At 39.8% G+C, this 15977-nt stretch overlaps 1 protein-coding gene across 11 annotated transcripts in view; it reads left to right on the top strand.

The window, feature by feature from the left end:
• The window catches only part of KIAA1217 (KIAA1217 ortholog), a 327102-nt gene that overhangs the window by 97659 nt on the left and 213466 nt on the right, over positions 1-15977 (top strand). Inside the window, exon 1 of one of the 11 annotated variants that reach the window (XM_015853279.2) lies at positions 12473-12740. The exons of 1 other annotated variant lie outside the window; for it this stretch is intronic. In XM_015853279.2, coding sequence (XP_015708765.1) covers positions 12527-12740 — 214 coding nt within the window. In that variant the 5' untranslated portion in view covers positions 12473-12526. Of the gene's footprint in view, positions 1-12472; positions 12741-15977 lie in introns of those variants that run through there. 9 more of the 11 variants (XM_015853274.2, XM_015853273.2, XM_015853271.2 and 6 more) reach the window with 9 other exon arrangements.

Raw genomic sequence — 15977 nt, 5'->3', positions numbered from 1 at the left:
TCGTATTAACGTAGCATAAATGGATACCAAATAGTCTGTTTTCATAATAAGAAAATTTATGTTTTTTCCTTCCAACTCAGAATCAATTTCCTCTTTGTTGTACTGTTTGATTAAGCTTACACTTTAGCCTTGAAATGTCTCTGAAAACAAATAACTCTGTCTAAAGAGCTGATGCTGGGTGGTGCTCAGTCATTCATTCTCTCCCTCTCTCCCTCTCATACAGGTTTTGTTTATTACAGTGATAGCTCTTTTAAAGACTGCCTTCCTGGTGTCACCACTAGTTTAAATGAAAACATTTCATAATCATAGCTGAGTTAACTGTCCAAATGAAAAAGTATTTTGTGTGTATGCTTCTGCCTGCTTGGTTCAAAAGTTTGAGACAAAGCTGGACTCTTTTTCCTACCAAAATCAATAGTAGAAGTGAGTATATTTTCTCAGAAAAAAGATTTGTATGTGTGTGTGTGTATGTATATATATATGTGTGTGTGTGTATGTTTATATATCTTTGCATCGTATGCTGCATTTCACACATCTTTCTTATCTGTCAGTACCATGGAAGACAGTTTTTTTGCTCATGTCACTAGGAGCTTTAGCCTGTAGAAAGGCAGTTTTTTATGCCCAACCAGCCTGATTGTCTTATGCAGCTGAATGACTGGAACTGGGGATGAGGGTGCAGCTGTGAACACAATTTGTCTTGATATTAAAGAAGCTTTTAACATAGTATTTTTGTGTTCAAGTTGGGCCACAGTCTGAAGGGGCAACAGAACAGTTAGATGACAAAGCTCATGGGGTTGTGGTTTGTGCAACGCTCTGCCTGCAGGGCAGTGACTTGTGTGGGACTTGCAGGACTTGTGTGGGACCTGTCATGTTGAACATGTCCAACAGGGACCTGGAGGGTGGCACGCTTACTGAGCAGGGAGAGGACACCCAGCTGGGGTGCCACCAGACAGGCCAGGCCAGAGGGATGGCACCAGCAGAACCTCTTGAACCTGGGTGAACAAAATCAAGCTCAGTCCCTGGGAGGAAAGAGCCCCATGCATAGTTCTGGGCCTTGGTGGCAGCAAGGCCAGTAGTGTCCCAGGTGTTATGAAAAGGGCTGGAGATCAAAGGAAGTAATCCCCTCCCACAACATTCATTAAACTTTATCCAGATCTTTGCACTTCTGTGCCGAATACTCCTATCAAAATGAGGGGGGGCAATGTAGGACCATGAGGTGGGCCAGGCTGGAGCCATCTGTCACTGGGGAAGAGGTGACAGCTGTAGGTATAACCAATTGAAGTGAACAGGAATGGTACTTTTTGATCATTGATTAATGTGTTGCTGTGATTAAGCAGTGGCGTAACTGGCTCAACACAAACAACTTTTACAAAACAAGGGATATATCTGGCATCTAACATCCGGCACTGCCAGCAGTGATACCATCAAAGACTTGTTGTTGCTTTTTACTAAGCTTGATGCTAATGAAAAGTTAATGAGCTGCAATTAAGTACAGAAGGAATTGAAGATTCTTTATCAAAGTTCCCGAATTCTGCTTTGTGAATAACAGTAATTGATAAATGCAAACGTATTGATTTATCCTTTATCCTAATTGCTGTTCTGTGAATGCAGTGGGTATTTCCTCCCTAATTAATAAAAGATTACTTTTGAGATTTTAATTAACTGTTGTGTTCTTCATTCATCTAAAATTAAACTCTGACAATGATGTAACTTAAAAAAAAAAATCCTTATATGTAATGTAAACTACAGAGGTATAAATCTACTTGGCAACCTACTATTAGCTTGCAAATGGAAAGACTTATGGCTGGAAAAAGCCAACTGCACCTGTTGTTTTCCCTGAACAAATCACCCCAAAGTACACGATCGCTCCAGTCTGACACTGCTGTTTGTATTGCTAAGTTTTTCTCATTGGCAGTGTGTACTTCTTAGAAATGAGTGGAACCATAGAGTTCCCTGAAATCTAACTGGTATATTTATGATTTTAATAAGGTCATATGGAATATCTGTCAAATGAAACACTTTGATTCATGAATAATATTAGATTTTAGGAAAAGTGTCTTAAATAACGTTTCTGGAATGTGCTTGTTTTGTTGTTTTCTTGTTCTGGTTTTATTTATTTATTTATTGTATGTTTGGGGTTTTGTTTTGTCTTTTTTTTTTTTTTTTTTTCCATGCATGGAGCCGAACTGTGATCTGCGTTTTGCAAGTTGTATATGTCTATTAGTACCATGCTGAAATCTGACCTTGTTTTTCGCTAGTAACCAAAATAAAAAGATTATCCAATTATAAACTTTCCAGGACTAATGGATGCTAATCACTGTTGTGGTCAAGGAGACTTCAGGGAATGGCATTTTTGTGTCACTTGAGCACATTTGTAGGTGAACTTTTGTGCTGACCTGAATCTAGTCTGGTTCTATGGGTTGTTCTGAACTGCATGAGTTGTTGGTAGCTCTGGAAGGGACAGTGCTCCTCTGGGTTAAGGTGCTAACTCCTTCCCTCTGCATTTCCATTGCTGAATTTTAAATGCTTTCTACTCTACTCTGTCTTAAATTGCCTCTTAGTTGCTGGTTGCTTCCCAGGGGACAGTTCTGTACTAGCACCCATTCCTCACCATCCCATCTCTGGGCAATGAGTGGTAATACCCTTCAAGGAGAATTCCTTTTAATAGGATGTGTAGCATATTTAGCACAGAAGAACATCTGTGAATGCTGGGTAAAGACAATGGAAAGAAAACCAAAGGAGTGGTTATAACTCCAGCCTTCACTGGTTAATATAAAGATGAGACCAAGACAGAGACCAAGGGCAGTAGAGCATCAGCTGTAAGGTCCTTTAAATATGCTGTTGTGCATTTGGAAAATATAGAATTAAATACCGAATCACGACCAGAGTCTTGTATATTGTTACTTTATCACAAATTGAAATTACTGGTGCAGTTGTGTTTGAGCAAAGAACCCTAAGTGGGTGGATTTAATTGTTAACCTGAAATTGGTGTTACTAAGCCACAGAATGAGTAAACAGAGATAGGAGCTGCTAATGGAAGTAGATGGCCAATGGTTAGTGCTGGAGAGAGTTCTGAGGAAACCTGAGAAGTAAAGTTAAGGCAAAGTGTTTCCAATTGCTGCTAATTAAGTATTTGACCCCCCTCCTTTCCCCCCCTTTTTTTTCCTGTTGTATAATATTGCTCTTTAACAATACTAAGGTGTGTCATACCACTTGGCAAGCGACTGAAAATTGGATTATTTTGTTCAGAAAAAGGCATTACTGTATGAGAATATATATTAATTAAAATCTCACTTTTACACCTTGAGGGGTTACTTGCTTGAAGCCAGCTTTGTATTCAGTGCCTTCATTTCCACAATGTCTGTTGCTATGTCATTTCACCATCTCTTTATTTTTAGATCTGTTAGCATTGCAGAGTTGTTGTATGTAAAGAAGAAGCCAATGCTTTTCTTTAGGTTTGTGCATTATATGGGAGCTATCTGAATCAGAAAAACCTGATGTTGAAGTAAATATGGAAGTTAAAAGTTGATGTTGGTGTAAATCCGGTCTTTAAAAGCTATCTAAGATGGAAAAAATCAATTTAATTCTTGCAAGCTGAATGCAGAAGCTACTCTTCCACCTCAAAGTGTCTTTACTGAGGTGACAAACTTGATTATCTTGCCACAAGTTCTTCCAAACTTTCCCCACGCAGATCTTTTCACTGAAAGGCATTTTAAGGACTATTAAAATTAGAGAATCCATGAAGGTTTTCTCTCAGAATTTATGGCATTAATTTTTAATAGCTTCTGAATTATTCTGTTTATTTTATGGTGCGTATAAGAAGATGGTAGATTTTGTGGGGAATTCAGGCCAGACTTACTGAAACCTCCCTTGTCACAGACTGGTGCCCGTTAGTAGCACAAGAGGGCTTAGAGGAGCTCAGTTAGTCTTCCTTTCTGGTTTTCTTTTCACCTTTATATGTTCTGTGTCTCATGGTTTGTATGTGCTTTAATTACGCATATTTTTCTGTCACTTCTTTACACAGTCATCCTTATAACATAATTTTTATTTTAAAAGTTCAAGATCAATCAAGAATGCATTGAGGCTAACTATTTTGGTTTTTTATTATTTTATTTTATTAAAGCATGAGCACAAATGAAAGGATATTATATAATTTTAGTTCTCCTGGCCATTACAAGCAGCAAATACAGCACCAAGAACAGGCAGATCACAGAGCACTGTTTGGTAGAGGGTAGTAAAGAATTTGCTCTTTGGGGGAAAGAATACGCATTCAGAACATTGTTTTACCAATTTCCTTAATGGTTCTAGGCAGAAATGTTAGTCATTCTGTGTCATCTTTGTTTTAGCTTGTGTTAACCTACCTTCACTCATGGCCATTAAGCTTTCTTGCTGAAGAGATTTTATGCTTAAGTACTGCACTTGCCATATCCTCCAGTTTAGTTTTCCAGGCAGAAAAGAGTTCATGTTTGTTAGAGTACTTCATAGGTCCTTATGTTTTAATGGTTAGGTTACAGGTTCCTTTCAGGATTTTTCTTGGCTGGAAAGTAACTACTGCTTCAGTTTTCTTAGCTTCATTGACATCAGCTATTGTCCATTATTGGGACTGTGATTGCTTTATTTGATTTTCCCTTTACATTCATGATGAGCAGTACCTAATGATGAAAGTTGAAGGAGCCAGCAGAGTAACTTGGACCTCACCCCAGATGTATGCCAGAAATAAAGCAGCAGTTTCTCTGTTCCTAATGCATGCTGCAGTCTTTTCAGACATAAGTGCTAGTAATTGGGACCATTCAATGTAATCTATGTAAATAAACTAATGAATCCTCTAATAAAGCTGAATGTTAAGTCATCTGCGTAAAATCTCCAGATTGCTGAAACATTTAGTGTCTACAAGTATGGGTAGACTGAAAAGAAGAAATATTTTTTCAGATGACTTGAGCACATGAGGATGCACTACCTGAGCCTTCCAAGGAGTAGTGTTAAACTCAGATTACCTGAACCAACATAAATATAAACATAACAAAATCTAGTTGCAGATTTCTTTATTGCTGTACTAACAAACATTAGACATCAGATATATTTCTAGAGACCAACCAAGATGTATTTGAAATGAACATTACAAAAATATATAGATTTTTTGTTGTGCTGTTGGTTAACTCATGAATCTCAGAGCTGCTCACAGAAAAAATAGGAATGCCAAATGGGTATGATGGTCTCTGTGACTAATTGCAGTTTAGGTAGAGGCTCTGGCAAACTGGTTTTGCTATTATAAAAAAAGTCCCCAAGTGAATTCTGTTCTGAGTCATTATTTAAAACTTAATTACACAGAGTTCTGTTTTTGCTTATTTCCTTTCCCATTTCCATACTGATGAGATTTTCTTTTTTTTCTTTTTTTTTTTGCTTCCAAAGACCGTGATAGTCATGAATGTCAGGGCTGGAGGCGAGTCAGGAGACAGTTCTTTCTCTCCCAGTCTTCAGAGGATGATCATTATTTTCTAGTTGTTCTCTTTCTCTCTCTCTCTTTTTACTTACTTATCTTATATATATATAATAATTTGGCTCCTCTGTATGATAGCATCTACTACAGCATCATTCCTGAGGGTGTTACAGATGGAACTACGCTGGAAGATTCCTGTAATGCTGAATTCCACTTTGGGGCAATGTATGTAGTTTGTCCTCATTTCGGTCTCTTCTTTTACTCACTTTTATTTTGCTCATATTGTTGATGTGAAGCATCAGGATAAAAGAGAAATATTGAAACCACAAACACAGATTCTCAGTGTACCTCCCAGATGGGCAGGATTCTGTTGGTGAAGATTTGTGTTTGTCTGCTGGTATTGCAAACCCTACCTATGTTGTACCTGTTTTATTATTTATTATGTAATGCTTTAAGCTCTCGGGGTTGTATCTTTGATAAATTATAACTCTTCCAAAGGTTATTCTTTTAAGAGGTGATCATTTGAAACTCAATGATATGGAAAGCTAGAGAAGTCTACAGATATGCTAAAACAAATTGGCAACTAACATTTGAACTAACTCTTCCTTCAGAGTAAAATGTCAGTGCAGTCCTTCATGTTCTTCTCCTCCCTCCAGTCTTCGTTGTGACATCAAAAACTAAACCATCAGTACTTTCACTTATGTAATTTCATAAGAGATTTTGAATCAACTCTTCTCTCTTCTGTTAAAAACTATTAAAGCTATAAATTTGACAAAAGATATCTTGTGCATACCTTCAGATTGCTTAAAAAATCTAATGTGAAATATCTGTAGATCTGAAAGGCAATAATCTAGTTTTATTTAAAATTAATAAATGGTAGTAATTTGCTGTGATTTATAGCTGATGGGGTATTCCTTAAAGAATGTGTTGAAGCTCGTTTATTATTTCAGTTGATTAAAGTATCTCAACAAGCGAAACAACTTTTAACTAAGGTGATATATATTTTAGCTCTTTTAATCAATATAGCGTCAGGTCCAATTGCATACCCCTCTTCGGTAGTTTATTAAATAATTTACATACAGAATCACAGAATTACCCAGGTTGGAAGGGACCTCAAGGATCATGTAGTTCCAACCCCCCTGCCTAGCAGGGCCACCAAACATACACATTTACTAGATCAGGTTGCCCAGGGCCCCGTCCAACCTGGTCTTGAACACCTCCAAGGACGGGGCATCCACAACCTCCCTGGGCAGCCTGTTCCAGGACCTAACCACTCTTCTAGTAAAGAACTTTCCCCTAACATCCAACCTAAATCTTCCCTCTTTTAACGTAAAACCATTTCCCCTAGTCCTGCTATTGTCAGCCCTTTCGAAGAGTTTACTCCCCTCCTGGGAGTAAGTTCCCTTCAGGTATTGAAAGGCTGCAATGAGGTCACCCCGCAACCTTCTCTTCTCCAAGCTGAACAAACCCAACTCCCTCAGCCTGTCCTCATAGGGGAGGTGCTCCAGCCCCCTGATCATCTTTGTGACCCTCCTCTGGACCCTTTCCAAAATCTCCATATCTTTTTTGTACTGAGGGCTCCACACCTGGACACAGTACTCCAGATGGGGCCTCACAAGAGCCGAGTAGAGAGGGACGATCACCTCCCTATCCCTGCTGACCACCCCTCTCCTGATGGAGCCCAGGATCCCATTTGCTTTCCGGGCTGCCAGAGCGCACTGCTGGCTCATGTTAAGTTTCTCGCTGGCTCATGTTAAGTTTCTCAACGGAACGAATGTGTGAATTCTCTACTCTTCTGTGAGTAGTTACTGTATAGAAAAAGGTAAATGCTGTGGAAAAAAGAAACATACGAGTTTTTGTTATGAGTCGCATGGAAAACTGCTCTCAGCTGTTTGATCCTTCTGAAATTATTTAATGATTAGCATTATCTCACCTGTATAGTGCACCCAAGCCCACCATCGCATTTGGCACCAGTTGGAAATAGCAGATAGTTCAAATGTTACTGGCTGTGCTTGCACACAAATGTCCTGCTGCTTTGCTCTGCACAGCCCATCCCATGGGTGGAAGCAGTTATGCTTGTGTAAATGTTCTCGGGCTTATGCAACCTTTCAAGTGGTTTTCAAGTGGGGGAAGCAACCAAGTGTGGCAGTGGAAAGGCAGGCACCCTGAGGACAGAATGCCACCAGATCAAGGGTAGTGCTGATGTAACCACTGGGTTAGAAAAATCATGACCGTGATGTGGTTGATTATGTGTAAATACTCAGGCTATAGACCTGAGAACTCAGGCAAATTCAAGAGTTTTACATTATTGAAATAAAGCCAAATCTAAGATGCAAAAGTGACAATAGAATAATAAATTAAATTAATTCTGCCTTTTTTGATGGTGTTTCTGGTTGGTGGGCAGAATAAGGTGTTCAGACTGCACTTAAGTCTTCTACATTTAAGAAATATTTTGCTAAGGTTGCTTAATTTTCTAGAAATTCAAGAAGATGAATTAAACCAGACCTGAAGGGTTCCTTTCTGAATTTGATTTTTTAATTTTATTTAATTTCATTTTATTTTTTAAGTCTTGGAGCTGAGATTGTATTTTTTATAGCAGAGCAGTAAATCTCTGGAACAGGGTTTTGTGATAGAAATGGCAACTCTGCTTTGATTATAGCATCTTCTAGGCTGCTGTATTTCTTTAATACTCTTAACAGACATTTTTTCTTTTTGGAAGACCATATTAAAGAGTGATAGGACTTCCCATAGATACTGCTTGTTTTCTATTGGAGGGTTCACCTGTCATCCAGTTGAATGGCCAACTGGACTCCTTCTGCCCGGTTTATTGTACCAGGGTGAATGTTTTGGGACTTGTGTGAAATACTTTAAAATGACTCTCAGTACATTGAAGGCGAAGCCTGTTTTGTATTATATGTGCTATACAACTATCTCAGTAATCATCCGAGGGAAAATAAAGCACTAAGGAAGCTTTAACATCTGCAAAATTAACTTGTCACTAATTCTGCACGCTTCAGTTGCTAGAAAATGTCCCTTTCTGAAGCACTAAACTTTTTTTTTTTTTTTAACATTACATACCTGTCTTTGATTCGCATCTGAAATTGTTTTCCTCACTGATTTTGCTCTTTTTGTGCCTTTACATTTATTTCTCATTTTGCACTGAAAATACACACCATCTGGTTACTTGCTCAATTTTGTAAAGAAAAGACTTCATTAATTTACGATTTTAACTTCTGCACCTGCGACTTCTATTTACTCACGTACCAATGGTCGCCCCTCAATGGCTTAGAAGCACTCTGCTGGATATGAAATGTTTGTGTGTGTGCATCTCTCTCTTCTTTAGGTAGCTGCAGGTCAAAATGCAGGAGAGTATTGGGTGAGATCTCTAATCAGCTCTTTTCCTGCAGACCAAGAAAACACCACATAGTAAACCACATGGTTTGCTGATCTTATGGCATCAGCTACCAACTCTTTCTGCTTCATATGCTAAAGATCCTCTACCATACCCAGCTCTTTATGTAGGAATGTAAACTTGTACTTCATGGGTGCCCAAAAAAGGAAATTTCAAGCTTTCCAAATGCTTTGTTTGGATTAATAACATCTCTAGTCATGTTTCTTTAATCCCAGGGGCACAACCATTACTTAAGTTAATAATAGTATAATAACCTGTTTAATATGCTACAGTAAAAATGCCTTCTCTTAGCTAACTTGTAACAAATTTTCACTCTTGTACTTCAGCAGTAATTTATTTTCCAGGCAGAAAAGAGAAGACTTGTATTTTGAAACTAAGAGAACATTGTTTTAAGCACTGTATGGAAAGTGTATCGTATTCTAAAAATATTACTTGTATACATACATGTGGTTATTCAAAAGCAGAGACTGCACTGTTTGTCTCCTAATGTTAATTTCTACGTGTAAGGCAGTGGCAGATGTGATTCATTGACTCAAAGCAGTAGAAAACTTCCCACAGCAGTTCACCAGAACCTGACAAACTGAATTTCGTTGGTGCTCAGTGGTGTGTTAGTTACATCAGTTTGAAGTGCTCTTCCTATGTAGCTCAAGTTGGCTATCTGAAAACTAAGAGAAAAGGAGTTGGGTTGGTTTTGGTGTTGCTGTTCAGAAGAGTACCTCTGGGCTTCAGAAAGAGCTGATGAAAGCCTTGATGCTTGGGGAGTTTTGTTAACATCCTGTGTGGGAGGTGTTGGCATGGCAGGGAGGGCTCAGCCCAGTGCTTTGGGGTGCTGAGCTTGGGAGGGTTTTGCATGTGGAATGGATTTTTGGGCACCCATGGGCCACATGCACTCACACTGCTTCATCCCGTGGATGAAGTAATTTAGTGTGTATAGATCCAACCTGAAACACAAACAGCTTTGCAACATAGGCTTTTATTTGCAGATGTGGGGTTTTTTTGTGTGTGCAAGGGGCTGCTTTTTCATTTTGGGATGGTTTTTTTTTTGTTTGTTTGTTTTTTTTAAGGGCATATATATATATATATGCTCATGGCTGGAATCACTAGTGTCACATCTAAAAGCCTTTAAAATGATCAAGGAAGGCCTTTTATTTATCTATCTATTTATTTATTTGAGAATGCTGTGTCACGGACTATTAAAATGCTGAAGGAGAGTAATGACCAGAAAGGAAGCATATTCCCCACAGGGAAAATCAGGCACGGGATGGTTTAATAGCTAGGACACTGGAGAAAGAAGATTGGGCATCTTCTGTCTGAGAGATTTCAGTTTTAAAGTAGATTATAAATAGGTTCCGGATATCTTTTGGCAATACAGAATCATGGAGTGGTTGAGGTGGGAAGGTACTTCTGGAGGTTGCCCAGCCTCACTCCCTACTCATGTCCATGCCACTCAGGTGCTGAACCCACCCTGGATCAGAGACTCTACCACTTCTGTGTTCAGCCTGTGCCAGCACCTGGCCACCCTCGCTGTACCAAACCTTTTTCTTAACCTTACAGGATTTCTTGCGTTTCAGTTAGGTTCCTGCTTTGCAGAGGAGGCTGTTTCCAAGAGCACCATGTTTACACTAAGGGTGCTCAGTTAGGATGCAGTGTGCAGTGATTCCAGTAGGATTTCACATCAGTGGTATTGATTCCAAAATCAAACCACTGTTGTTTATGTTGTTAGAGCTGGATTCTACATCACAGTTGTCCTGTGCTTAGGAGCATTAATATAAATAATACATATGGAGTATTGCAACCTGATTGTAATTCCTTAAAAACTTACATTCAGAGAATATTCACATTTGATAAAGACATCATAGTGGAAGGTCTTATAAATAACTGCTTACAAAACAATTTAGGTTTTTCGAGGGAGTGACAGCCCTTTGTAGCCTTGGTGCAGCTGAGCTCTCACGTACTCACTGGCTCTTCACTTCTTCCCTGCCTTCTTCACTCATTTCCCACTCCAGTTGTGTGATTAACTTTCCATTTGTGCTCGTTTCATCCCTGCTTATTTGCTCCATTTCTTTCTGTGTGACCTACAGTGTGAGCACTGCTCATCAGCCCAGAGCTCCTCTCCAGTCTGTCAAGTTCCTTCTCAAGCACCGAACTCTTTCCACTCAGTGATCTTACAGCGTTGATAAAACAATATGCAGAACACCATCAGTATCGTGGCAAGGCTTGTTATACAGCACTTAATCTGTCCTGCACTTGATGGAGCAACAAAACAATAGACAAAATGCTTTATACAGGAAACATAAACAACTGGCTCTTTAATGTGAGACTCTTGAGAAAAATATATGGAATTAACATGCAAAAATTTCCCTGCATTTCTCAGTTACCATGGCTGGAAATGAGGAATGTCTGCAATAATTTAGTCACGAGTTCCTGTCATTCTGCTTGTTAAGCATTTCTCTTAAATAACTATTAGTAGTTTTGCTCTGGTAGTATTGATTTGTGTATGTTGGTTTGAGCCTTGAAATAACAAGGTCCCATGCTGGTTGCTTGGGACACTGAAGCATACATTTTTAACAGTAATTGTGAAGATTTTACCTTAGCTGTGGTGTTTTCCCTGGTTTGCACTGTTACATTTTTTTTCCTTTGGAAATTGTTTCCAAGATGACGGTGAATGGAATTTTCTTTTCATGTGTCCAAATACTCTGAGTCTTGGCACCATTCACAAGCACGGCGCTGGCAGAGAAGTTTGGTAGGCTCTGCCTGGGCGTTTCCAGAGGAAAGCACCTAGCAGCTGAGGCTTGAAATAACATTGCCTGAGGTCAGGAGTTAATTCTTTGGAGCAGCAGTAAAGAACGTGGTTATCTGTAGTATGCAAGAAGCCAGGGATTCTGTAGGTGTGCATGCAACAGTGAAAGAAAGAAAAAGTATGACGGGCAACGTTCTGTGCAGTGTTAATTCTTAAGCAATAGCATTAGTAATGCAGGCTAATGATAAGGGATTTAGGCTACTTTTCTTTTTCTTTCTTTCTTTTATTAATTATTATTATTATTATTATTATTATTATTATTATTATTATTATTATTATTATTATTATTATTATTATTATTATTATTTTCTGTGAGAGGTGATTTTCATTTGACAGTCCTTCATTTATTTTGGGGACTTGAAAAATACAGCTGTGGGAAAGTACACATCATTTAATCTATTTGAAGCTCGTGCCTTGCGCAACCCAAAGAAACACATTCTGTTTCAGGCTTTTAACACGTAGCACTCGAGCAGCATGGTTTTGACGTTACAAGGCAGCAGTCCCCTGGAACAGGGGAGCATTTGTTGGTTGGTAGAGGAGCACAGGGGATCCTGGGGCAGAGGTGCCCCATCCCTGGGCAGCATTCCCCCCACACCTGGGGAGGAGCCCCCGCATACCCCGGGATGAGCATCTGCTCCCCAGGGCGCTGGGCTCCGTGCAGAGCAGTCTCGCCTGCTCTCCCCTCGCAGGCATTCGCATTCCACAGGTCTGGGAGATGTGGGCTGCGTGACCACCCCGCGCCTGTTGTTTAAAACTGCTCAGACTGGCAGCACGCCGCTGCAAACCCAGCTGCGCTGCACGCACCGCTCCCAAACCTCGGTGCTGGGAAGGATTTCTTAGAAATTGCTTTTTGGAGCAGGTAAATTCCTGCAGAGTCAGAATGTCCAAACCCTCGCGCTTGGCTCGACCTCTATCAGCGAATACAGCTCCTAAATCACCTTTGTCTCGGAAAGAAGACTTTAACAGCCGACCGAGGAAAATTAGTTTAGGTGAAAAGATGTTGAGAGCTGGCAGTGAAGGGAACCTGGTGAAACAGCATCAGCAGGTGGAAATCACAGAAGTGCTTGTGCCACGGAGGGCTCCTCTGCTGAAAGGTAACCTTTTATTCCATGCTGCAAGATGAATAATTAAATGGATTTGTGATTACTGTTTTTTCTAATAAACCCCAAAACACCAATTATTTTACAGTTGTGTGTATGCGTGTCTGCGTGTTGTACCGTAATCCATCAGTTAGGAACATCACACATTTGTTTTGAAAATAAAAGGACTCACCGTTTCTGTTGTTCATTCGTGGCCGGGTGCTGTATACAAGCTAGAAATGTTTGTCTATAGAAGTGGTAAATCAGAATGCTTTGCAGTCTAAATCAGATGCTGTGTGGTGAAGCTTTATTTGAAACGATAATTGGAAAATCTGCACAAGTGTCAGAAAGATTAAATATTGTGGGAAAATGCACATCAGTGCAGTCTGAGAATCCCAGACAAGGCAAACTCCTGTCTGTGGGTCCTAATCAGGCAGCTATGAGTTGATTTCTTCTACTAAAACTGAACAGCTCAGGAGTGTTTCAAAAAGCTTATGTGCTTTTAGAATGAAAAAAAAAGGGGACACTAATGTAAGTTTACAGTCTTCTCTCAGTTGTCTGTTAAGCAGTGGGCTGCAGGGACATTGCTGCTTTCTCTTAACTTAGTTTTTGTGGCGTTGCTCCTTACAACAAACTGCACTGAAAAGTGGCAATTTAAGCTGCAGGGTGAAAATGAATGTAAATTTCTGTGATACTGGGAAGTAAAAGTAGTAGTGTTCTAATTGGACTCAGAATAGATTTGGTATTTAAATATAAATGAGAGGTAGAACCCTTTCAATCCCGAATCGAAATCACTACCCCTTCCATTCTAAATCCATAGGAAAAAAAAATCACAGACCTTTGTAACCTGAAACTGTATTTTCCTTTCACACATATGGCATCTGAGGTTACAGTTTCTGTTCCTGGCTGAGTAAGGTTTAAAAGATCTTTTTTCTTTTTTTTTCCCCCTTCTGCAATGTGACTTTTATTATTTCCCAAAGAAGGGAGAAGTGATGACACCTAATCTTACTCACGGAGATGGATGATCTGTTTGTTTCTACAAAGGAAGCTGGGTCTGAAGCACTTTATTAAAGGCAGAAAGAGAGCAAATAGAAAAACTGGAGATGGGAGGGCCTAAACTTCTGGTCTCCCTCAGTGATTGTCTCACTTGTTCAGCAGTGTAATGTGGAAACCCATTTTTGATCTTTGGATGTATGCAAGGAATTAAAACCTTTATTCAGGAATAAGAAAACAAACAGGCATACAGTTTTTTTCTAAATGGTTAACTAAGTATTTATTGATGCCTTGATGAAAGGTGTTTCCTAGTCAAGTTTTACTAAATTTGACAACTTTCATACAAAACCCAGCAATGGTATACTCAAGGTTTTCACTAAGTTAAAGGGTTTGGAAAAGCAGTTCATCCCCTCATGTTATCTCATTTATTTGGTGCCTTGAGAAAACAAAGGTATGTAGGATTCCCGGAACAGCAAGCGTGTCCTTTTAAGGGATGTGATTTTTACAGAGCTCTGGGGCCTGCTTTTACTCATTTTGTTTAAATGCTTTTGGGCTATCTACCACTTTACAACTGACTGCAAGGGTTGCACTCAGTGCTTCATGTTTTAGGTGAGATTTCTCCAAAAGAAACTTGATAACCTAGCGGTTATCAGTAACGTTGCAACCTGGCATACGCTCTCAGTATTTATAGCATTAGGCTTACTGTTTTCTGGAGCATGAGTTAATCCCTGCTCTGTACTGACTCTGTATTTTGATGGTTCGTGTACATTAGCCAAATGTTACAGTGAGTTGTTTTTGCAAGGGATGTGGAAGAACAAATATTGACTCTGCTGAAGTATTGCAAAGGAGGTGGAAATGTGAAGTGTGGGGCTTACCTCTGGAAATGCAGCTGGCCCCAAATGGAGCCGAAGAATTGGTAAAACTGATGGGGAAGATGCTGTTCTGCAAGATGTGGGTTCAGAACTGGATGGTGGCAGCTATGTCAGAAACTAAAAAATTGTAAGGTACAGAAGCCATGGGGCAGCTCCTTAAGGATAATGACACATACCGCAGGTGCCATGTAAGTAGCAGCCAATGTGTGTTGGTGTTGTCTCATAGAGGAAACGAGGGGAAATGGGAAAGGTGCCAGAGGGCAGATATGGGCTGAATATGATGGCTTAAATAGGAGGTGTGTGAAGGGGAGGCTGAGAGCTCCAGTGGGAGGAAGATTGAGGTTTGGTGGAATGCAAAAAACAGTGGTTTGGGTTTTTGGAACAGGTGGATCAGTGGAATTGGAATAGGAAAATCTCAAAAGTCTCTGCCAGATGGGGAGCAGGGTCCTGAACAAGCTGAAGTGACCTGGTTGACCAGTCTTTGTCATACAAAGTGGTGAAACCTTGTGGCCCACATCTGTACTACCCCTGTTATCCTGCTCCTTGTGGGACAGCAACCTGCAACCAGTTCAGTTCTACTGGTGAACTTGGTGTGTTTCCAACAGTAATATGGTGGCATTTCTTGTATCCTTGAACCTCTGTTAAATTAAAACCAAAAAGCTGCTTTGCATGAATGGTGTCAATAAACACCTCTCCAGCAAAGCTAAGTGCTCAACATACAGGAAATCCAAAATTGTGCTTACACTTTAAATGGGACTGTAAAGCATGATGATTTTTTTTTAATTGTGGTGGTATGTTGGGGCTTTTTTCTGCAGGATCCCTGACTTGTGTTGTGCAAATGATGAGTTGTGCTCAACAGATAAGTTGGATTACACAGGCAGTGAGGCAGATAGTGGTAGAGAAAAAAGGCCTTATAATTAAAGCCATTAAAGGCTGGAGTGGATTTATCTCTGCCTCTGCTGCAGAGCTCTGTGTGATGTAGGACATACTGCGTCAACTTTTACAGGTGAATACTGGCTGAGTGGATTTACTTTCTGTTCTGGTTTCTGGGTCTGCAAATCTGAGACCATGGGTCTGATTTGCATTGCTGAATATCCATAATGGCAGCTGAAGTCAGTGACAGCTGTGATTTTGTTGCATAAAGTACAAGAGACTTGAGAAGGTCACCTTCAACTCTATTTTTCACTTTTACTGACATTAATGAACATCTTTGATCACAATTTCTGCATATGCTATCTTCTCATCTCACTGAAAACAAAGGGTGGAAAGGATGTAGAATAAGATCTTTACATTAATAGGGACTGTTGTGAGAATGGCATTTCACAGTTGCCTGCTTTCATATGTGATGAATACTGAGGCCTAGGCTGCAAAATTTCTTGCTTGGTTG

Source organism: Coturnix japonica, chromosome 2, assembly GCF_001577835.2.
Source record: "Coturnix japonica isolate 7356 chromosome 2, Coturnix japonica 2.1, whole genome shotgun sequence".
NCBI classification, from domain to species: domain Eukaryota; kingdom Metazoa; phylum Chordata; class Aves; order Galliformes; family Phasianidae; genus Coturnix; species Coturnix japonica.
Note: the sequence above shows the minus strand (reverse complement) of the source record. Positions and strands in the feature narration are given on the sequence as shown.